We start from the raw sequence: 23,415 nt of genomic DNA on the forward strand, positions 1-23,415 counted from the left end.
TATGTTAACTTGAATTTAAATAAAATCTTGGGAAAAAAAGAAAAGAATCAAGCAGTGTAGAAGACAGTGGAATGACCTATGAAATGAAAAGACATCCTGTGCTTATGGATTGGAAGACTTGCTATCATTAAGTTGGCAACATTCCAAATTCATCCACAGACGCAGTGCATTTTTAATCTAACTTCCCTTTTTATTGTTGTTGTGGAAATTGACAAACAGAACTTAAAAATTCATATTCTGGTTCATATGGAAACATAAGGGACCCAGGATAGCCAAACCAATCTTTAAAAAGAACAAAGTTAGAGGACTCACACTGGCCAATTTTAAAACTTACTACAAAGCAAAAATAATCAACAGTGTGGTACTGACATAGGATAAGTATGTCAGTGGAATATAACTGAGAGTCCAGAAATAAACCTATATATTTATGGTCAGTTGATTTTTGACAAGGTTATAAACTCAATGGAGGGAAAGGATAGTCCTTTCAACAAATAGTGCAGTAGTAACAGGACATCCACATGCAAAAGAATGATATCCCTCCCTCATACTATATGCAAAATGCAAAATGGATTAAAGCCTAAATTAGGGCTAAACTACCAAATTCTTAGGAAACAACATAGGTATAAATTTTTGTGACATTAGATTAGGCATTAGTTTCTTAGATATAATACCAAAGGCCAAGCAACAAAGAAAAAATAGGTAAGTTTTACTTCATCAAAATTAATAACTTTTGTGTATTAAAGGACACAAGTGAAAAGACAACCCACAAAATGTGAGGAAATATTTGCAAATCATGTATTTGATAAGGGATTAAAATTCATAATGCACAAGGAACTATTATAACTCAATAATAAAAAGAGAAATACCTTTATTATAAATTTGTCAAAAGATTTGAATAGATATTTCTCCTAAGAAGTTACAGAAATGGCCAATAAACACATGAAAAGAATACTCAACATTATTAATCACTAGGAAAATGCAAACCAAAACTACAATGAGATAGATACTACTTCACATCCATTAAGATGTTTATAATAAAAAAAGATGATAGAAGTATTAGTGAGGAAGTGGAGAAATTGGAACCCTGGTAAGATTATGAAGTAGTGTAGACACTTTGGAGAATAGTTTGGTAGTTCCTCACAAGTTTAATATGTAGTTTCCATATGACCCAACAATTCCGCTCCTAGATATATATATATCTATCAGAGTTGAAAACATATGTCCACACAAAAACTTCTACACAGATGTTCATAGCAGCATTATTTACAATAGCCAAAAAGTGGAAATAACTCAAATGTCCCTCAACTGATAAACAGATAAGAAAAATGATAGACCCATACAATGGAAATATTACTCAGCTACAAAAGAGAATGAAATACTAATACAATGTACAGATGAATCTTGAAAACATTGTGCTAAATGAAAGTACATATATTACATGATTCCATTTATATGAGATGTCCAGAATAAGCAAGATCATGAATGTGAAAAGTAGAGTAGGCATTGCCAGAGACTGGTCAGAGAGGCGAATGAACGATGACTATTGATGGGTAATGGGGTTTCTTTTTGGGGTGATGAAAATGTCCTGAAATTAGATAGCAGTGAGGACGTGCAACTTTATGGATATATTAATTGCCCCTGGATTTTATGTTTTTAAAAAAGTGAATGAGGAAGAATGTGAGGTTGAGTGCTAATAGTATATGGAGCCAAATACCAAGTCTGGTGTCAACAATGAATGGAGCAGAATGTTGAGTCTATTGTAAATCATAAGTGAAAGAGAATGTGGCACCAACAATAGACAGTGGAGCAGGATGTTGAGTCTAACACAAGGAAAAGGAAGCAGATACATATGTTGTTACAATTGCACAGAGCAGAATGTGTTGCCAAGTGGTAACAGTAAATGGAATTTGGTTTCAAGCATTTATAGTGAATCTAGCAGAATGCAAAGTCTAGTGTCAATAGTGCAAAGGGCAGATTATTGTTTTTTTTTGTAAGAGTGAATAAAGGAGAGAGTGGTGTCTAGTGTTGATGGGAGATGAAGCAGAATGTCATCTCTCACATTAAAAGTTAATGGAACATCTGTGGTGCCTGGGTGGCTCAGTTGGTTAAGTGTCTGCCTTTGGCCCAGGTCATGATCTCAGGACTCTGGGATGGAGCCCTACATAGGGCTTCCTGTTCAGCGGGGGTCTGCTTCTCCCTTTCCCTCAGACTGTCCCTCCCCCCCAACCCCCATGCTTTCTTAGTCCCAAACAAACAAAATCTTTAAAAAGTTAATGGAACATGAAATATTATGAAAACAAAAAACAGTGGGCTGACTATTCTAGATTAAAAGAATAACCATATACAATATGAATCGTGACTGGATCCTTGATTGGATCCCTCACCATTTTTACTGATGATATTTTTTGACAATTGGGAAAATTTAAATAAAGTTTCTGTATTAGATGATATTATAGAATTATTTCTAATTCAATAATTATATAAAATTGATATATGATATAAATATAATTGTTGAATTAATGTTAACATTTTTAAAAAAATTTTTTAATTTTTATTTATTTATGATAGTCACACACAGAGAGAGAGAGAGAGGCAGAGACATAGGCAGAGGGAGAAGCAGGCTCCATGCACCGGGAGCCCGATGTGGGATTCGATCCCGGGTCTCCAGGATCGCGCCCTGGGCCAAAGGCAGGTGCTAAACCACTGCGCCACCCAGGGATCCCCTGTTAACATTTTTTTAATATGAACATTTTTAGATGTGACAAATATCATTGTGACCCTTATTCCTTATTTAGAGATGGCTTGTTATGATGTCTGTAACCATCAAATGATTCAGCAAAAATTGTGGCTGTCTACCTACCTACCTACTTACCTACTTATCTACCTACCCACCTACCTATCTATACAGAGGAAGAACTGAAGTCAATGTGGCAGGATTATAACAGAATCCAGGTGAGGGATATTAGAGTGATCATTGTATATTCTTCCAACTTTTCTATATCAAAACAGAATATTAAATGAGGCATTAATTGGAAATGGTGCAGAATGGTACATTTAGCATAAAGCTGAAGGAAGAATATGAAGTCTGGCATTAATGGTAGAGCTGAATGTTGTGTCTGCTGTTGAGTGATTAAAGCAGAATATGGCTCAAATGATAGTAGTGAGTGTAGTAGAACGCAGTGCCTAGCATTAAAAGCAGAATGAGGCATCAAGCATTCATACTGGAGGCAGCAGAATGTTGTACCTCACATATGGGTGAATGGAGGAGTATGTGGTGTCTGGCATTAATAGTAAATGAAGCAGAACATTATGTCTAGTGTTAAAAGTGAATTAAGCAGAATATGAGGTCTGGTGTTAACAGTGAAAGGAACAGAATGTTGCATTTATTGTAAGGGTGACTGGAGGAGAATTAGTGGCTGGTGTCAGTAATGAATGAAGTGGAACGCTGTGTCTGGTGTTAGAAGAATGGAGCAGAATGTTGTGTCTAGCACAGAGTGAATGGAGCAGAATGTGTATCTGGCTTTAATAGTGAATGGAGTGAAGTGCTGTGTCTAGTGTTAATAGTGAATGGAGCAGAGTATGGTTCAAGAGTGAATAGTCAAAGTAGCAGAATGTCATGTTGAACATTAGAAACGTAAAAGAGGATTGAGGTATGTACAGAAAAAAATTCACGTGTGATTTTTCAGATGAGGCTGCTATCTTGCAAAGGACCTGCTTGCAAGATTGGCCCTTGGTTGACATGTGGGAACTTGGATTTGGGGAATGTTTCCACTTTCTCTAACAGATAAGGATGCCTCCCTGTGCCTAGACTGCCTATATAAGCAATATGGTGTATGCAGAGCATCTGCTTTTCTTCTGGGAGTCTGGAGTTTTGGTATGTGCTTGGCAGAGGGTGCCTATGTGACCAGCACCCAATAAAAACCATCAATACCGAATCTTAAATGAATCTCAAAATAATATATCTATCTCCCTGGGCAGAAACATCCCACACATGTGACTGCCTTTTGATTGTTAGGGTAAGAATGTGCTCTGTGTCGTCACTCAGTGGGAGGGAGAAAACAAGAAGCCTGCACACGGATTTCTCCAGACCCTGCCTGTGTCTTTTTCCTTTATCACCTAGCTGTGTATTCTTTTTAATTTAATTTTACTTTATTTTATTTTTAGAGATTTTAATTTTTTTCAAGGATTTTTAAATTTAATTTAATTTAGTTTTTAAAAAGATTTTATTTATTTATTCATGAGAGACACACACACAGAGAGGCAGAGACACAGGCAGAGGGAGAAGCAGGCTTCTTTCAGGAAGCCTGATGTGGGACTGGATCACGCCCTGAGCTGAAAGCAGATACTCAACCACTGAGCCACCCAGGCACCCCTATTTATTCATTTTAGAGAGAGAGTGCATGTGTGAGTTGGGGGAGGGACAGGGGGAGAGGGGAAGCAGACTCCTTGCTGAGCTCAGAGCCCCATGTGGGGCTCCATTCCACGACCCTGAGATCATGGCCCGAGCAGAAACCAAGAGTTGGACACTCAACCGACTGAGCCACCTGGGCGCCTGCCTAGCTGTGTATCCTTAATACGACACTGTAAGAAATCTTAGCTGTGAGTACAACGTTTTGTAGAGTCCTGTGAGTTGTACTAACTCTCAGAACATGGGGGTGGTCTTGGAGACCCCCATCCCAAAGTATCTACTGTTAATGGTGAAAGGAGCAGGATGTTGTATTTAGCCACAAAAGTGAATGGAGGAAGTGATGGAGTTGAGTGTGAATAGTAAATGAAACAGGATGTGTGTGTAATGTTGGTAGAGCATGGAGCAAAATGTGGGGTTTGGCCACTGTATACGATGTAATGTTCAGTCTGGAGGAGAGGATTTGATGGATCAGCATGCTGGATCCTGCCAAGTGTAGTAGATAAAGAAATAGTGACTAATGCCTTGTGCTCCCTTTCTCTCAGGCAGGGTAGGGAGATGAGTACAGGTGTTCTGTGCTCTCTGGCAGTAGGACTTACCTTGGGCAGGGATGCTCGGGAGCCAGAGCTCTGGGTGGTCATGGTGAGCACAGTGGTGATGCCCAGGCCCACACGGGCTGGTGCGGCATCCATGTTGATCCAGAAGGAAATCCATGAGAGAATGACAATGAGCAGGCTGGGAATGTACATCTGGATCAGGTAGTAGCCCATCTGTCGCTCCAGGTGGAACCGGGCCTCAATGCAGGTGAATTTACCTGCAAGAAATTATAGTGAGAAGGCAAAGTAGCCTGGTGAGTAGGAGCCAGACGTTGAGGTCAGAACAGCCTCAGCGGGGGTCCTGGTTCAGCCTCACACTAGCTGTGTCCTCAGGCACGTGATTGAATCTCTATGTCTCAGTTTCCTCATCTGTGGAAAATTGGGGATGATGATGATGATGATACCTACCTCATATGGTTACTGTGAGGATAAAATGAGATGATGCCTATAAAGAACTTAGCGCTGCCCTCACACCATGTATGCTCAGTTGCCATCACCCTCATCAGCCATGTTTTGTTGCTAAGAGTGTGCCTAAGTGGACCATTCTTTATCCTTCTGCCAGTTATTTTCCCCAAACGTGGCTTGATCTTGTTACTTCCTCTTATGAAAACCTTTCTTTCCTTCCTTCTTTTCTCAAACCATAAAATCCCCATTATTTACAAGAAAAAGTTCAAACTTTTCAGTCTGCTGTTCGTAGTCATGCTGTGGCCTGGTTTTCCATCCCTTTTCCCTTCTTCCTTCACCCAAATCATGATGCCTTCCACTGTATCCTTTGCCTTGAACATGTCCTACACTTTGGCCTTTCTGAGCTTTGGCTCCTGCTAATCCCTCTGTCTGGGATAAACCGGGGACTCCTCCCCACAACCAGCCAGAGCAACCCTCCTGCTCCTCTGCGGTGCAGAATGTGAAGTCTACCCAGGCAGAATGACTCTTCCTTGCAAGTTCCTTCAGTTCAGTTCTGTTCATGCAGTTATCTGGCTTTTAGGGCATAATACAGTGAGGGCATAGTCACGTTGGTGTGTCTCTCTCTCTCTTCTGCACTGGACTGCAGGCAGCTGGTCTTCTCCCCATCTGTGCTTGCCTGAAACTGGGGCAGGGCTGTCCCATGGAGGGGGGCTGGTTCTCATCTCCAGCCCACTGCAGTGCAGTTACTAGGGAATTTCCTAGAGCTCCCTGGACTGTCTGCTGCATGTGGGCAGGGCCTCATCAGCCTCTGCCCTTGTATCCACAGGGCTTAGCACAGAACTCAGCCCTCGCTTAAGTGGAAATAGTGAAGAGCCAATGAGATAATGAATGAGAGAATGGTGTTTCAAGCTATGGTATGCGAGTCAGTGTGATTATGTGATTCGTGGGAAGTCCCTGCTCTCATGGCTGCTAATGGGCATATCGTTACTTCTCTGTATCTCAGCATGCCCAGTGATCAGGAGAGTATCTCTGGAGGTTCTGAGACATCTTGGAGGTTACCCAGGAAGGGGCAGCTGTCCTCAAGAGACCAGAGACCAGGCTGCCTGCCCTTGGTCTGGGCCTTCTCCTTGTACCAGGGCACAGTGTGATTTCTCTCAACTCCCCTGCTTCATTCACCTCCTCCCCTCCCTGGCTTCTGTCAACAGCCATTTTTATGCAACCACCCTTTGCAGTTGGGCTAGGAGAGCAGCGTCCTACCCAATACTCCAGCTGGCATCCTAACTGCCTATCTTTCTTCCACTGTGTCTCTGTGAGCTCCTTTCCAGACCAGGGTAGGGCAGGAAAGGCCAGTCTTGGTCTGATCTTCCACCAGAAGCTGTGCTGTGCCTGGAAGACAGCTGAGCAAAACAGTCATGGTTTCTACACCCTCTTGCAGTTCACAGTCTAGGGGACCCTTTCCAATTGCACTGTTTACAACCCTAGTGGCACCTCTCAGCTCCCTCCTGCTGTCTGATGAGAGCATTCTGTGTTCCTGTGCCCTGTCAGAAATGCCAGTTCCTCTGTGACAGACACTGTCAGATGCCCTAATATCAGCTCCTCCCTTCTGCCTTAGGAATAGGATTCATTTGGAACTGGGCATGCTGCTACCTGGAATGAAGACAGTCTCTCCTAGCTTCCCATTCAGTGAGGTGTGGCCTAAGCTTTACTTACTTGCCCCAGGACATCCAGGAAGAAAGTGTCAGAGCCATTTTCTTGGTTTCAAAGACTATTCTCTTAACCACTAGGTAATAAACACATAACCATGTCCATCATAGGCACCTGAGAAGATCTGTTGAATCAAAGGTTGAATGAATATTTGGAATTACCTCTGACCCTGGTTTGGGGGTGGGACCTGAGGAGGATACCCTTGCACCTACCTGTGTTGTAATGCTTCGTGCAGTATCTCAAATCTTTCTCCTCTTTCAAGATAAACTGGGGTAGAGTTAGTCCATCTGCCACCTGCACAGCTCCCTGCTCCTGCCACTCGAAGATCAGGTCATTCATGGTATAGCCAACTGGGATGGGGGATCAGAAGAAAGAGCAGTCACCACCCAGAAGCACTTATTTGAAGCATGTCAGAGTTGGTTTGGGTTGGAGGCTGAGAGGCATCAGGCACTAGATGGCACTCATGAGACCTTGTTGTCTTACCAACCTCCTCTTCCACCCTTCCCCTTCCAAGGAGGTTAAAACTGGTTTGATTGTTTATATCTAACCCCCTGCCCTTCTACCTCCCTTCTTATCTCTCCCACCACCTTACATTAGCTTGTCCTTTTGCTTCCATCCTTACCCCCACGGTCATAGTTTACTACATCTGCTATTTGACCTTGCAAGTTCCCTCCTCTACTCACAGCAGCTTTTCCTCTGGGGAATGGCTCTATAGAATGCTGTTGTGGGTCTATTAGCTGGGGGCCAAGGTGTTAGATAAGGTGTTAGATAATGACTCAACTAGACCAGTCAGATGGTCTGTCCCAGGACTTTGAATCTTGAGTCAAGTGACAAAAGATTCAGAGTTGTGTCTCTGAGGTGGGACTCCAAGGGACTGCTCCATTAGTTCCCACTGCCTACATTCTCTGCTGTGGTGCCTGTACTTTCAGCTTCTCTTCCAAGTCCATGAGGAACCCCTAAGTCCTTCCATCTAATTCCACCTTTTAAATTAGATTGGTTTCTGTTTGTAGTCAATGAAGTCAGCTACCTCCTACATAAAACTCCCTTCAGTACCCCCTCCCTTTCCTAGTCAGAAGAAAGCACTCTCTGCCATGAGGCCACAACATTTGTACTTCCAACAACACACTTACCACTTGCTGCCCCATGTTAGAGTTATTTGTGCAGCTAGCTGTCTATCTCACCAGCCGCAGGGAGCACCCCTGTGAGTTCAAGGACCATGACTTATTCAAGCTCTTTCTCCTCTGTTCCTGGAGAGCATATTCACGAGGGACATGGAACAGTGCCTCTTGGGAGAATAGTGCTGACTCCAAAGCTAAGCCTCAGCGAGACAGTATAAAGGGGGTTGCGTTTCTAATGCATTTTCCAAAACAAAGCCCCTCATTTGGTATTTTGGGCTAGTACAGTAATCTCTTGGGGTCTAGCAGTTAGAAGCAGCTGTATGGGAATTTCTGTAGGTCCCATGGGTAAAAGGGAGCCTGGTTCTTTCTAAAGCCCTCATGCAAGGGACTCACAGCTTTCCAGTTGCATGATACACGTCTGGACGTCCATGGGGAAATTCTTCAAGTCCATGGGGCAGGCCAGTGTTAGGGTGATTCTGGGAAGAGAAGGGAGTTGATTGATGCTAGAGCCACAGACCTGGGAAGTTGTGCCTCCATTTTAGTTATTACCAGAAAATCCCTTATCTTGGAGAGGTCAAGGAGGTCAGGGAACTAGTATTTATGGAAATAACATATGTATATTTCTACCTTCCAGATATGGAAATGGAGGTTCAGAGAGATACTTTATGTTGCCTAAAGTCACACACTGTCAGTGGAACTTCTGGTTTCTTGTGGAGTCTGTCTGGCTTCTAGACATCTGCCTTCAGCAAGTGGCCTGAAGGCCTGGAGGCCAGGGGTTGACCTTGATCCCTACTCTTCTGCAGAGTTTGAATTTCAAGTTGAGCAGCCCTAGGGCTCAGGCATCCAGTACCTCTGCAGCAGGTGCTTCAAGTTGTTCTTTACTGCCTCCCTGCATACACTGGACTCAGCAAAAGTTATTTTAAAGAGGCCCTTGCCTTCTGGGTATCCAAATAGAGCTGGCTCACATCTGTGGACCCATGCCAGGGTCAGTTGGGAAGTGGTGGGTGCCCCTGGCTTCTGGGAGAGCTATTTTGGGTTGTTCAACCATGCTGAGGCTGAGCCTTAGAACTAGAGGGAGTCCCCCTCACAGAAGCAAAGTCCACAGCTCAGGCTGGGATGCAAGGCCTCAGCTTGAAAGGCTGTGCCCACATCTGAGCACTTGCTGCAGAGAATAGAGAAGAAAGACTCTCAGAGCTTAGATCATCAGGCCAACTCCCTCATTTGACAGGTGAGAAAACTGAGGTACAGAGAAAGATTGGTTAGGACTCCTGCAAGGTCACATAGCAAGTGATGGCTTAAAGGCAGGATTCAAAACTATACCTCTTGGCCTTTGGATTCTGAGCTCATGTGTTTGCTTTCCAACACTATCCTGAAAGCACCTCATTGGTGGTGGTCTAGCGACACTTGGCTGCTGGCACGTTAGCTGCAGCTTCCTTCCTCATGTGCACACCCACTGCTCTGGTTTTGGGCCCCGTTTAAGCACAAGGTAGAAGCAAGAGGGGGAAAAGAGAAGGAAGCGGGAGGGAGATGGTGAAGAGAAAGTGAACACAGTTGAATTTCTGAAGATAAAAGCTCCAAAGTGGGGCAGCTGTCACACTAGGTTAATTTCCCGAAGTTGAATGACCTTGGGAACATCACTTTCTGCTGATTTGTCCTTCTGTCATGCTGCATGGGGCTTAGCTCTGTGGAGATATGAAACTAGCCTGGCAGCAGCAAAATCCAAGCAGGGTAACCCCAGCCAGTCAGGGCACTGGCGGCCATCCTGAGCCCATCACCCTTCCATCTGGATGTACCCTGGCAGGATGGGCTCCAGGGTGAGGAAGGCTGCATCAGCCTCTGGCTCTTCCCACTCATCCCCTGCTTGGTGCTTCCTTTCCCTGCTAAGGTTCTTAAGTCCCCTCTCCCACCTGGATTATTCTCAGAAGACACCCCGGGCCCAGTCACATCTGAAGGTTAGGACGGTTGCAGCCTCTCTGATGGGCCTGGACATTTAAAGCTCATCTCCTAATGGAAACAGGAAGATTTATTTCCCCAAAAGAACTGGAGGGTGAGGAGGAGTCATTTAGGGCCAGTGTACCTTGTAAGCTCTTTAAAATAAAAACATATTCATTCATTCAACAAATGAGTGCCTACTGAATGCCCTGGACTGTTCTGCCAAGCTCTGAGTGGGCATCAGGTGCACACAGATTACAATCTGGGCTGTGCCACTAGGTTCCTGTAGCAACTTTGGCAAGTTACTTAAACTTGTAGATTTTCACTTCTCTAATCTGCAAAAATGGGTGTAATAGAAACTACTTCATGGGATTGTTAGAAGGATTACAAATAACGTATGTAAAATACTCAGCCTAGTCAGTAAATTCTCCGTGAATACACATGTGTAAGAATGTAACAAGGATATTGGTCATTTTCTCCATGACTTGGGGGAGGAAATTGGGAATTACATGGGGAGATTTGGCAGGAGACTCTGAAAGTTTGCCCCTAACCAGTATCTGCAGGGTATTTCCCAGCTGGGAAGGGGGTCCAACTTCCTAGAGTCAGTGCAAGGCATGGAGGATAGAAAGGGTTTATAGAAGGGAGGGAGCAGCCCTGGCTTATACCTGTGAGTAGCACCATCCGCTTGGAAGGCCCATTTTTGTTGAAGTTGCTATGACTTTTCAGGCTTTGTGCCTTTGCTCCTGCCTTTTTTTTTTTTTTTAATTGTGGTAAGAACATTTAACATGAGATCTAGCCTTTTAACAAAAGGCTATATATATTTGTGTATAATATAGTATTGTTAATTCTAGGCATAGTGTTGAACAGCAGCTCTCTAGAACATACTTACCATTTTGAGTCACTGAACACCCCTGCTGCTGAGCAGTGTCTTTGAATGCTCTTTTCCCTTCTTGTTTTATCAAAATGCTGGGTAAGCTTAGGGGCCTAACCTTAACGCCTCTCTCTAAGGTGCTTCCTTGGTTCCCCTGGTTATAAGGAACCATTGACTCCTAGTACTTTGCATGGTCTGTTATTCTTACTCCTGAGTGTAATTTAATAGCTGGCTCTGCATATTGTGCAGGGGTGTGGGATTGCCAGGGCCTGTTTATGGCATGGTTGGCCCACTTGTTAATGTCTCCTCCCAGGAGGCAATGGGACAAGGTGTGTTCTGAGGCTGACGGCAGGGGTGAACCTGTGAGGAATTCACCTGATGCTGTAGAGGACATTTCCGTTCCGGGAGATCCTCAGCAGTTTGTTGTCTGTGGTGATCTCATGGAAGTGGGCCCCCTTCTCATTGGCGAAGAACAGGTCAGGTTTCCAGATGGAATCCAACATGGATGGGTCCAGGTCCAGAGAGTCATCTGGGTATTCATTGTAGGCCAGCCGGGGGTCATTCCACTGCTGCCGCAGGAAGATGTTAACCCTATAGTCCTATAGCCAGGAAATAAGGAGTTAGAGTCAGGGGGTTAGACCCTGGGATGTCAACTCTTGGAGGGCCCAGGTGCTTTCATTCAGTGCTCCGCGAAATCCCTTCTGGAGAATTATGAGTGAGGTTGCAACTTATGAAGTTCATGCATCAGGAAAAAGTCAGGGGAGTCATCCCTGAAAATTCTCTAAATGCCCTATTAAATATATTAAGTTCTGAATTGAGATTATTTCAATGTTATTCTTGTGAAAAATCTTAAAGTTCCAACTGATGTAATAAACATCTATTGTCATCCTGTTGACATTTTGTCATGTTTGTTTCATTTTTTTGAAAAGAGAAAGAGTACGTTACAGATAAAGTTGAAGTCAATCCCTCTTTTATTATCGAGGTCATCAGGGCAGTAATTCCCATGCACAGTGAAGTTTGAGGGTCGCTCTGCTAGATGGACTGAAGGAGCAAAAGGAGAGGCAAAAAGCTGATGCCCGATCATTCAAACTGTTCTGTCTGAAGAGAACAACTAATTCCCAAGCACTGAAGGAAGGATGGGTGAATTCTGTGGTGCTCCTGCTGGCCATAGGGTTCACACCACTTTGTTTCAATACCAGCCTTCTGCAACCTTCTATCATAGGTGTTGATTTATGTGTTTGGGGAGGATTTTCTTTTTAATTTTCTTTTTCTGATGTAAGCTCTAAAACCCAATGTGGGGCTGAACTCATGACCTGGAGATCAAGAATCGCATGTTCTCCCAACTGAGCCAGACAGGTGCCCCTGGGGAGGATTAATAGGTGCTGTGGAGTAGTATCTTACTGGGTTCTAAACTCAGTGCTAAGCCTAATGCTTCTTTGATGGGACTGTTATGTAGTCTGCTGGAAAAAAAAAAAAAAGGTCATGATCAAACCAATTAGGGAAATGTTGGACTAAACCAAATGCAACTGATTTTTTATTGTAGGGCTTCTCAGAGACCTGAAAAAGCTAATTATTTCTATGTATCTCCAAGAGGGGAACAGAATATACATTTCCTGGATTTATTTTGGGCATACAGCTCTTGCATTTTGTGCATGATGCTTGCCTTTTATGGAACGTATGTTAGTAATTGCCATCCTAGTCAAAACTCCCTCTCCCACCCTCCACCTTTGTTTCTTTTCTGAATGGAGAAACTGAAGTCCAGAGAGTTAAGACTGATCCAGTTTCACTCAGAAGAGGCAGGTCAGAGCTGATTCTGGAGCGCGAGTCCTGACTCCCTAGCTGAGGATTTGTTCAACTGGTCCTAGAGTTGTTGATAGAGTCCATTCAGCTCCCATGCACAGCCTGAGAAGCAGTTAGTGGTTTGGGGAGGTCTCCATGCCATGAAAGTAGGTCATGAAGTTAAATATTTTCATGAAGACATGTTTTCAATTTTGTTAGGGAGGCATTGTAAATCTGGGATCCATAGTATCACTATAGTGCAAGTAGAATTGGGTGTTTGTGTTTTCCTAGGAAGAAGTGCATGGCTGTCTATATTAGATTCTCAAAAGGGTCTATAGCTCCCCAAAAGATTAATAACCTCAGTTCAAGTCCAACTCTGAATGCTGTCCTTCCAGGAATCATCTCCACACAGGAGCACCTGGTGCCGTTTTCCCCGAAAGTGCTGGATAAATGAGATCATGCTACATTTTCTTTTCCTAATCACTCTTGATCTGTCATCAGCAGGGATGGACTAGAACAAATGACCTTCCTCACCACTCTCACCCTCACCCTTACCCCTGCCAGTTGCCCCCATGGTACATGCCTCATTCTACTTGCCTCCAGAAATATCAATAGCCTCATAAAATGTTCCAAAGTATTTTATAGGATTGTTCTATAATTTAATTGAAGACTCTCCCTCCAGCCCCATAGAAAATGACATTTGGTCTCATAATCTCATGTCTTATAAGTCCCGTGGTGGAGAGAGAACTCTAGGCCAGAGCTGGATGTTGATATTTTGTTTATCCTGCTCACAGTAACGGACAGCTCCCAATCTGGCCCCCTCTTATCAGGGAATTAGAAATAGCCTTTCTCTCTTGGATATTACATGAAGTGTGTGTGCGTGTGTGTTTGTTTCCATATGTTTGCGTTTGTGTGATGGGGCACTGGGCAAGTCATGTCAGAGGAACACAGGCTATGAGTGGTTGGGCAGGAAAAGCCTTCAGTCTGCAAACCCCAGCTGCACTTTTGATGTTCTTGCCAGTGACATGACAATCCTGTTGATGTGGCTGGAAGGAAGAAAAGAAAGTGGCATTTATTAAAACAGTCTGTTGGGCACCAGGCGCTGTTCTAGATACTGTCACATATACTTATTCCTTGCAAAACCACCCCTCCGAAACTAGACATTCAAGTTCCCATAGTGAGCGGAAGGAGACTGAGGTTTGGAAAGGTTGTGAGACTTGTCCAAGGCCCAGAGCTAGTAAGTGGCCGAGTTGGGTTCTGAAGGCACGTCAGTCAGCCCAACCCGCTGTTCTGTCCCACTGGTGCACATGGCCAGTTCTGTGCCAGGGATGCTCCTCTTTATTCCTCACTGCCTCTGTGAATTTTGCCTGCTTAGCTGAGGCACAGTCTCCTGCAGTAGCCTTGATGCCCCTAGGTGTCCACGGTCTTTTCCTTTTCTGATCTCCTAGCAAAATGGAATCACTGGAAACATGTCATTTAGCACTGCATGTGTCTTATCTTCTCGACTTGATTGGCAACAGTTTGAGAGGATGAACCTGACCTACCCAATACCTAGAAAGAGGAGGAGGCAAAGCCAGAAAAAGAGCAGGAGGAGCTTTCCTCATTTTAGACTGGAGAGACTGAGGCCTGGAGAGGGAAAGCATTTTCTAAGGTCACACAGCAATTCAGGAAAGGACTAAAATTTGGAATCTGAATTTGCTTTTCTAAGCCTCAGTGTTCAAAGGAGTTAGCACAGATGGTCTTTAAGGACCCTCCCAAATCAAATAGCTAATTGTTATTTAATTTTTTCCAGCAACATTTAACTGAGCATCTACTGAGTGCTAGGCATGGTTCTAGGCCCTGGAGAATCTGCCATGAACAAGAAACACATATTCTTGCAGCCACGGAACCTGAGTGTAATATTTACACCACACGGAGCTCAGGGCTTCCCTATGGATTAAGTACAGGGTGCCAGGGAGATGCAGAAGACAGGTTCTCCAGCTAGACAGGGGCCTGGTGGTCAGGGAAGGCTCCAGAAGAAGTGATATTTAGTGAGACCAAATATGGTTGAGCCCAAGAGGAAAAGCAGTAGGAGCCCCTATATTGGAAGGCCTAGAGGCAGAGGAAGGGCATGGAAAGAAAAACATGTACATGAGTGAGGGGAGGATGCTTGCAGGGCCTCGCCAACTGTCCTGAGGAATTTGGACTTCATCCTGAGAGTCGTGTGGAGTCTTTGAGGAATTTCAACTAGGGGAGGGCTTTGTTACATTTGCATTTTGTGACTGATATTTTAAAAATATTGATTTTTTTCTAATTACAAAAGTAAATGCGTGTACATTTACATGTACATGTACAAAAGATAAAGGTACATCCCTTAAAAGAAGAAAAACGAAATAAACGTGATAGGGTCTCATTATGAAATGACTAATGAAAAGTGAGAGCAGGAGACCTGGAGAATGTATCTGGTGTCCTCAGGCAGCTTAACTCCTTCTCCTGGCAGCCCCCGCTCCTCCCCTTAGCAGCTGCTGCCCAAACAAGCTGTTACATCGATTTTTCTCCTCCCTAGTTGGGAAACAGCAGTGGGATATGCAGTTCAGAGGCGATCAATGTAATTGGCATAATAGGCTGAAAACTAAATGCAGTTTTGCTTACTTAGCCCTGCAATCACACTGGTCAGTGTTCGACATGCTGGGGGTCTCTGTTCAAGTTCAGGGGTCAGAGGAGCAACATTTGTGTTCTCCGCCCTAGAACCTCAGGTTCCCCCTCCAGTAGTTGGCTTCCAGGTCTCAAGCTCTCAACAGTGGCCCATCTAAATCTGAGGTGGGAGGGATTTCCAGAGCTCTAGCTCAATAGTCTTTAGCATCAACTCACCTATCCTCTCTGTGAGAGTCCCTGATGGTCTCTTTTCTGGTAACAGGGCAACTACCTTGCTTATAAGACCAAGGTAGAGCAATAGTCCCTTCATTCACTCATTTTGTCATTCAATAAATATTTATTAGCGGCTTCCTGTGTGCCACCTGCCGTGGGATCTGCCCCCCCACCCCGCACTGCCACCCCTATTGCGTCAAATTCAGATTCTAATCTTTCCCAGTAAATTCCTCTAAACTCAGTACTCTGGCAAAATAGGAAGCATGAGTGGTTTAGCAGGAAAGAGCCTGCATAAGTGTGGTGGTGAGAAGGGGATGTGGTGGGCAGGATGTTGCCCATTACAATCAGAGCCAAGAAACATCACCCAAGCCCTGGACAAAGAACTAGATTCTTATACCTTCCTAGGTCTCAGCATTCTGGCTGTCAAAGGGGTGTCTCTTTGCTCAATCCATTTCTATTCTATAAACATTTATTAGGCCTAGAATGGTAAAGATGGAGGCATAAGGTCTTGGTTCTACCCTCAGACAGTTCAAATTATCTAGCAGGTGAGGTTAAGAGATGGACACAAATATCTACCACATAAAACTGACAGTGATAGAGGTCAAAGAGGTTCTAAAAAATTGCTATTAGATATTGCTTTCAAAGCCATTGAGATAGCTTCTAGCTAGGTTGGATTATTCTGGAAAAGCTATCAGAGAGAAGGTGACATTGGAAATAGCCCCTTTCAGTTTGCTCCATCCTACTGAAGTTAACATCTCTGCTCTGAGATGGGAACTATATCTCATTTCAGCTGGAAAGGAGGCCAGTGATATGTGAGGGGGACATCCAGGTTTGAAGTATCAGGCTTAGAGCAGGAGGGACTTGAAGACTGTGGTGTGGCCTCAGAGTATTTAGATTAGGATGGATATAGTCAGGTCAAAAGGAATCTTGTGTAGAAGGTACAGCACAAGCAAAGGTGTGGAGGTAGGGACATTCAGGCCGTTCAACTTAGCTCAACCACTAGCCATATAAGTAATAAAAGGTCCCCCTTATTGAGGACCTACTATGTGCCAGGCATTACGCTAAACATGCCATCATTTCATCTTATTTTTTTTAAAGATTTTATTTATTTATTCGAGAGAGAGAGAGAGAGGCAGAGACATAGGCACAGGGAGAGGCAGGCTCCATGCAGGGAGCCCGATGTGGGACTCCATCCCAGACCCCCCCGATCATGCCCTGAGCCAAAGACAGACCCTCAACTGCTGAGCCACCCAGGCATCCCTCATTTTATCTTTAAAACAATCCTATTACATAGGTATTTTCAACCTAAGCTATGGACGAAGACTCAGAGAGGATGAGTAAATTGTTCAGACTTACACAGTAGTCAGTAGTAGAGTCAGAATTCGAATCTGGATTGTCTGATTATACAAATTCATGCTCTCAGCTACTCTGCTGTGCTAAGGCTGTAAAATGGATTGATTTGAGACTCTGGATATCATTCACTGCCAAACCAAGGGGTTTGGATTTTATTGTGTAGTCAACTGGGCACCTCTGGGGTCTTAAGCAGTGGAGCAATATCTCCATTTGACTTCAGGAAGGTCAGTGTGCCAGCAATGGCCAGAAATCTTAGAAATGAGAGAAAACAGGTATAGGGAGATCCATTTTGAAGCTCTTGTGGCAGCCTAATTAGGGCCAGCTAAACTAAGACAGCAGTAATGGAGAGTGGCATAAGTGAGAGAATCAGACTTCTGTTACCACCATCATCAAATATTACAGTTAGAAAGAACCTTTGGAGAATTCCGTCTCAACTTCATCATTTTACACATGGCCCAGAGAGGGAGAGGGACCTTCCTTGGGCCACACAGCAAGTCAGTGACTTAGGTGTGACTTGCATACAGACATCCAATCCTACCCCACTTTTTTTTTTTACGATTTTATTTATTTATTCATGAGAGACACAGAGAGAGAGGCAGAGACATAGGCAGAGGGAAGCAGGCTCCCTGTGGGGAGCCTGATGTGGGACTTGATCCCAGGACCCCTGGATCATGCCCTGAGCCGAAGGCAGACGCTCAACCACTGAGCCATCCAGGTGCCCCCAAAGTCTGCTTTTAGGTAGTATACTGCATTGGCTTTTTAAAATTAATAATGTGTCATATTTAGTTGCTGCTTTTTACTTTTCAAAGCACCTTTACATTAATTGTGTTCTATGACATTTGGCATAAAGAGAAGGTTCTTTTCCCCATTGGGCAAATGTAGAAGCTAAGGCCCTAAAATCCTGAGTTCTCACCACTAGTTACTGGTAGATCCAGAACTGATAACAATGGTGCAAATAATACTAATTTGTAAGATTGAGACTTTACCACATGGAAGGAATGATTCCAAGAGCATGATGTGTGTTATTTTATCTTCATAATAATCCTGTGATGTAGGTTCTATTATCATTCCCATTTTATAGTTAGATAAATCAAGGCACACAGAGGTTAAAGTACTGTTTCTGACATCACACAGCTAGTAAAGGCCAAAGCTGACATTTGGACCCAAGTTGTTCATGCCAGAGCCTAAACACTTAACTCCTAGACTGCACTGCCCAGGATCTCCTAGAATTGCTCCAAGTGACAGTTTCATGACACCTCAATGCCATTGGAAATATTACTCAGCCATTAGAAATGGCAAATACCCATCATTGCTTCGATGTGGATGGAACTGGAGGGTATTATGCTTAGTGAAATAAGTCAATCAGAGAAGGACAAACATTATATGGTCTCATTCATTTGGGGAATATAAAAAATAGTGAAAGGGAATAAATGGGAAAGGAGAGAAAATGAGTGGGAAATATCAGAGAGGGTGACAGAACGTGAGAGACTCCTAACTCTGGGACACGAACAAGGGGTGGTGGAAAGGGAGGTGGGCGGGGGGATGGGGTGACTGGGTGATGGGGCCTGAGGCGGGCACTTGACGGGATGAAAACTGGGTGATATGCTATATGTTGGCAAATCGAACTCCAATAAAAAGAAATTTAAAAAAGATGCCATTGGATACTGTCGCTGGCTGCAGGTATGTAGCTGTGGATTTGTAGATATCCACAATTATCAGGAAGTATTAAAAGGCAAAAAAAAAAAAAAAAAAAAAAAAAAAAACTTCTGCCCCAGTTTCCAGAAGTCTGCTAGAGCTCCTGCCTCATTTCCAGTTTGACCCATTGTCTGCTCTACACTCAAGTTCAGTGCTGGTGGACGCCCCAGATCCTGATCTGTTAAATCCTTGGTTCCAGGGATCTGCTCTGTGGCTCAAACCTCTCCCAAGTCACCATTCCTGCCTAGTGCATTCTCGTTTAGATTTCATGCAGTCAGAGATACATTTGTTGTGAAGAACTGTAGATGGTTTGGACCAGTGGAGCTGAGCATCTTTGTTTGTCTTTAGGGGATCACTAAAACACAGCGTGAGTTTAATAATTACATAAAAATGCTAATAGCAGCTACTTTTATTGGGAGTCTTGCATTTGCTAGAACTTTATATGCATTGTATCTCTAAACCTTTCATCAACCTAGCAAGTTGGGTATTATTATCCTCATTTTATAGGGGAGGAAACTAAAATCCAGAGAGGTCAAATAGAGGTTAAGTGTCTTGCTCAAGTTCTCATAGCTAGTAGGTGCTAGAGCAGGAATATGAATCCAGGGCTGTCTCACTCCCAATTTCACATTCTTTTGACACTTAATGCTGCCTCTCTAGTTCCTTTTTTTAAAAAAACAAGTTCCTACATGGGTAGATGAAAAATACAGCAGACATAGTGTATTGGGACCCCACTGAGCCTATGTGACAGGTTGGTTCATGCATGCCCTTATAATCAGTAGCAGTTGGAGAACTTTGGATTGAGATATTAACCAGTGAGGTGGCTTCATAACTGGTTGCCAAAGGGTGCAAACTGGGGTGGGGGGAAGTTAGCCTGGAAAGAGGAAAGAAGACAGTGTTGGCAGTGCAGGGAGGAGTAGTGAGATATGCCACTAACACATTTAGAGATATGGAAAAAGAGTTGCTCTGTGTAAGTTAAACTAATAACAGGGAAGAATGTGCAGTAGAGGAGTTTGGCAAGGCCCAGCATCAATCACAGTGTCTTACGTGTAATCCTGATGATTTAGAACAGGCCTATGCTTGTAATTTAATAACTGAAACCCTAATTTACTGTACTGTGTCTCATTTAGGGAACTGTTTATAAACATATGGGAGACATTCGTTCAGTAGTATGAGAAAAGGGTGTTTGAGGAGCAGGAATTTGGCAATTGGTAATCTAGCATCATCTGGTTGGGGGAATACCAACGTTTTCATTCCTGCAAAGAGGGTTTCTGAGTGGTGAGGCAAGGATGCTTTCTTAGACCTCTTTCTGGCCTAGATGAAATTTCCCTCAAGACTATCTTCTTTGCCTTTAGTTCCAGATATGTCAAATGTGACTCCTGATTGGCTTCCCTGGTATTCGGAGAGTGGCAAGGGAGTGCTTTCACAGAGGACATGAGCATTCCTATTACTTGAATAGAAAGCCGCATTGTAAATTAAATAACGTGGCAGTCTTATTTACCCACTAGAGTATTTTGTGGGGTTGAGTGTCATGAGTCAGCCTTCCTGAATCTGATCTGATTGAGGGCCAACTCTGAGCTGTCACGAATTCCCGATTGTTATGCCCCCCTCGGTGGTGTACTGGGGAGAGAGGCATCCAGCAGATGATATCAAGGCTGCCTACAGCCCCATTTTCTGTCTCTAACAGACTCTAATGGCATTTCTGAGCCTTCTCTCCTTGGCCTTCTTTTAGTATTCAGTTTACCGAGGCTTTGTAGAGTGTTGAGCCGTATCTAATTGGATGACATTTAATAGACTTTCTCTTGGATCCCCAAACCCAAGAGTATAAAAAAATGACCTAGCATGAGCTGTGTAAAGAGACTGAAGTGTAATGGAAAAAAGCAACAACAACAAAAAGAATCTCATTCAAAATAGCAATCAACCTCACAAAGTATCCATGAATAAACCCAACAAGAAATATGTGACTCCTAGATATTTAAAAAAAAAATGAACCCAACAACTCTAAAACTTTACCGAAGAGCATAAAGGAATACCTAGATAACTGGAGAGACATATTGTGTTTATATAATATTGTAAAGATGTCAGTTCCTCCCAAATTAATCTATAAACTCAATGCAATCCCAATAAAAACCTGAGGTGATTTTTATCAGCCTCAACAAGCTGATTCTAAGGTTCATATGGAAGGACAATGGACTAGAAACATCAGGAAAATCTTAGGAAAGAAAAACAGCAGAGAACTGTCTCTACCAGATATAGAAATATAATGTTAAACCATAGTAATTAGAATAGTGTGGTATTGGTGCAGAAACAGACAAACGAGCAGCAGAACACATGGGGACTGGAAACAGACCTAGGTATATATGGAGATTTAGTTTATGAGAAAGATAGCATTTCATATTGGTGGAGAAATACTGATCACTTAAGGATAATGATGGAAAGATTACTATCAAATTAGAGAAAAATAGAGGTAAACCACCACCAAATACTTTACAAAAGATGAAACCAACTACATAAAGGAGGTACACGTAAAAAGAGAAACCTATAATATTATTGATAATGCTCAGTATGCAAAACAATATGCAAAGATACTCAAATTCACTAGGAGTCTGGAGTGAAAATTAAAAATGATAATGAAGTACCATTTTAAAAATCCCATTTGGTAAAATGAAAAGGCTTGATAATATCTTGGGTTGGCAAGGATAAAGAGAGACAAACACTGTTGTGGGGACAGTGAATTAGAAGCTTCTTTGGAAGTGAGCTGGGTAATACGTCTGTCAAAATCACAAAAAAGTTTCATGTCTTTTGATCTATTCATTCCTCTGCTGGAACATATCCTGAGGAAACGCGCAGAGTTAGGTACAAGAATATTCTTTGTGGCATTGTTTGTAATAGTGAAAAGCTGCATAAATGTAAAAGGTCCATCAGGAAAAGAGTGGTTAAATACCACAAAATGATGGCCTGTTCCAAACATGGCATTTTTTAAAAGACTTATTTATTTGAGAGAGAGAGAAAGAGAAAGAACACATGAACAAGGGGAGGGGCAGAGGAAGAGAGAGAATCTCAAGCAGGCTCCCTCCCTGTTCAGTGTGGAGCCAGATGATATGGGGCTCTGTCTCACCACCTGAGCCTAAATCAAGAGTCGGGTGCCTAGCTGACTGAGTCACCCGGGTGCTCCAAGGAGCATGGGATTTTACAGGCAAGCCATAAAGTTTGGAAACAGATTAAAATTATTTGTCATATCTGGAATGTGGTAATAACAAACCACCTCTTATATTCCAAGTTGGTGTTATGCAAAGAGGTAAGAATGAGTTAGACCCATATGCAGTGATGGGGAGAAATTCCAAGACATAGTGAAGGAAAAGAGCACAGTCCTACTTATATAATGGTTGTGCATGTGTACATGAGGGTATGTGGGATCAAGGAGGGCAGTAGGATATACACTGACTTATTTATTTGTAGTGGTTAACTCAGGATAGGGCAGTAGGAATTGGAGGAACACGGGAGGCAGGGGTATTTCTGTTTTCTTTCTCTCTTTTCTTTTTCATTAGACTTATTACAAAAGCTTCTTTTTATCTCTTACTTGTGTACTTAAAAGAATGTTCCAGAGTTTAGCTCTCTGTAGCATAGTGTGAGTCAACACTGTGACATGGCTACCTAAAGGAAATGTCTTTGGGTGGCACGTGTAGAAATGATTTTAGTATTCTGAGAAGGTTCCCTGGGAGGCAGGGATTAAGGGAAAAACCGAGGGAATGAGATTCCTGGCCTTTGCTCCACTTCGTCCAGAATAGCCTGGTTTGGTTTGGTTTAGTTTAATCAGTTTGTCAAAATGCTACGTAAGATTTAGCTTAAAACTGAACTGTGGTGGTAGAGCTGTTTTTAGAAGCAATGCTTTGAAGCCCACTAACCCAGAATTGGGATGGCAGTGACCTCGCCTTGCTCTGCTCTAAGTACTCTTGGGGGCTCGGGTTCAGTTGTTGGCTTCTCATCTCAAGATGGAAGTTGATGGCCCTGGATGTACTTGGAGAGCACCATGATGGTAAAGGAACTGGGCACCAGGGGGGATGGTTGAAGAGTCCAGGTGTGGGCAGGGGGTAAGAGGACTATCTCAGTTATTTGAAGGGCTGTCAGGTGAATAGATTGGTTCTCTAGGAACAGAATGAAAACCATGGGTAAGTGGAGATTTCAGAGTTGTCCAAAGGCAAAATGGGCTGCCTTGGAAGATAGGGAGCTCCCTGCATCTGGAGGTATACAACAAACTACTTGGCCACAATGTTTATGGTAGAGATTCTGCTGACAGATGGCCATTCAACTAGCAGACCTCCAAGGCTAATTCTTTCTCAGTATTGATTGAGTGCCTATGGTTCAGGCAATGTGTTGGGTGATTGAGAGAGACAAAAAACCCCTTCCAATAAAAAAGCAAACAAGACAACTAACAAGTGAATTTTTACATTTGAGACATTGCTTTAACGATACTAGAACAAATGATGTGATAGTGACTGGAAGGGGGGTCATTTTTAGATAGGGAGTCAGGGAAGAGCCCTCTGAAGAGACATCTGAGCTGAGACTTGCAGGATGAGAAGGAACCATTCACACAGAATCTCTCTGGGCAGAGGGAACAGACCAGAGGAAGGGAAATTGCTGCAGGGTTTGAAGAAAGAGAATGTTGTGATCTGATTTAGGGCTTAAAAACATTCCTCTAGCCACTATCGGAGG

At 43.3% G+C, this 23,415-nt stretch overlaps 1 protein-coding gene across 2 annotated transcripts in view; it reads right to left on the reverse strand.

Moving 5' to 3' along the window:
* GLRA1 (glycine receptor alpha 1) overlaps positions 1-23,415 on the reverse strand; it is an 85,092-nt gene that overhangs the window by 14,211 nt on the left and 47,466 nt on the right. For both annotated transcript variants that reach the window (XM_055325598.1, XM_055325596.1), the window contains exons 4-7: positions 11,407-11,630; positions 8,622-8,704; positions 7,323-7,460; positions 5,005-5,219 (exon numbers count right to left, since the gene is read on the reverse strand). In XM_055325598.1, coding sequence (XP_055181573.1) covers positions 5,005-5,219; positions 7,323-7,460; positions 8,622-8,704; positions 11,407-11,630 — 660 coding nt within the window. The remainder of the gene's footprint in view (positions 1-5,004; positions 5,220-7,322; positions 7,461-8,621; positions 8,705-11,406; positions 11,631-23,415) is intronic.

The sequence above is a fragment of the Nyctereutes procyonoides genome, unplaced genomic scaffold (assembly GCF_905146905.1).
Source record: "Nyctereutes procyonoides isolate TBG_1078 unplaced genomic scaffold, NYPRO_anot_genome, whole genome shotgun sequence".
NCBI lineage: Eukaryota > Metazoa > Chordata > Mammalia > Carnivora > Canidae > Nyctereutes > Nyctereutes procyonoides.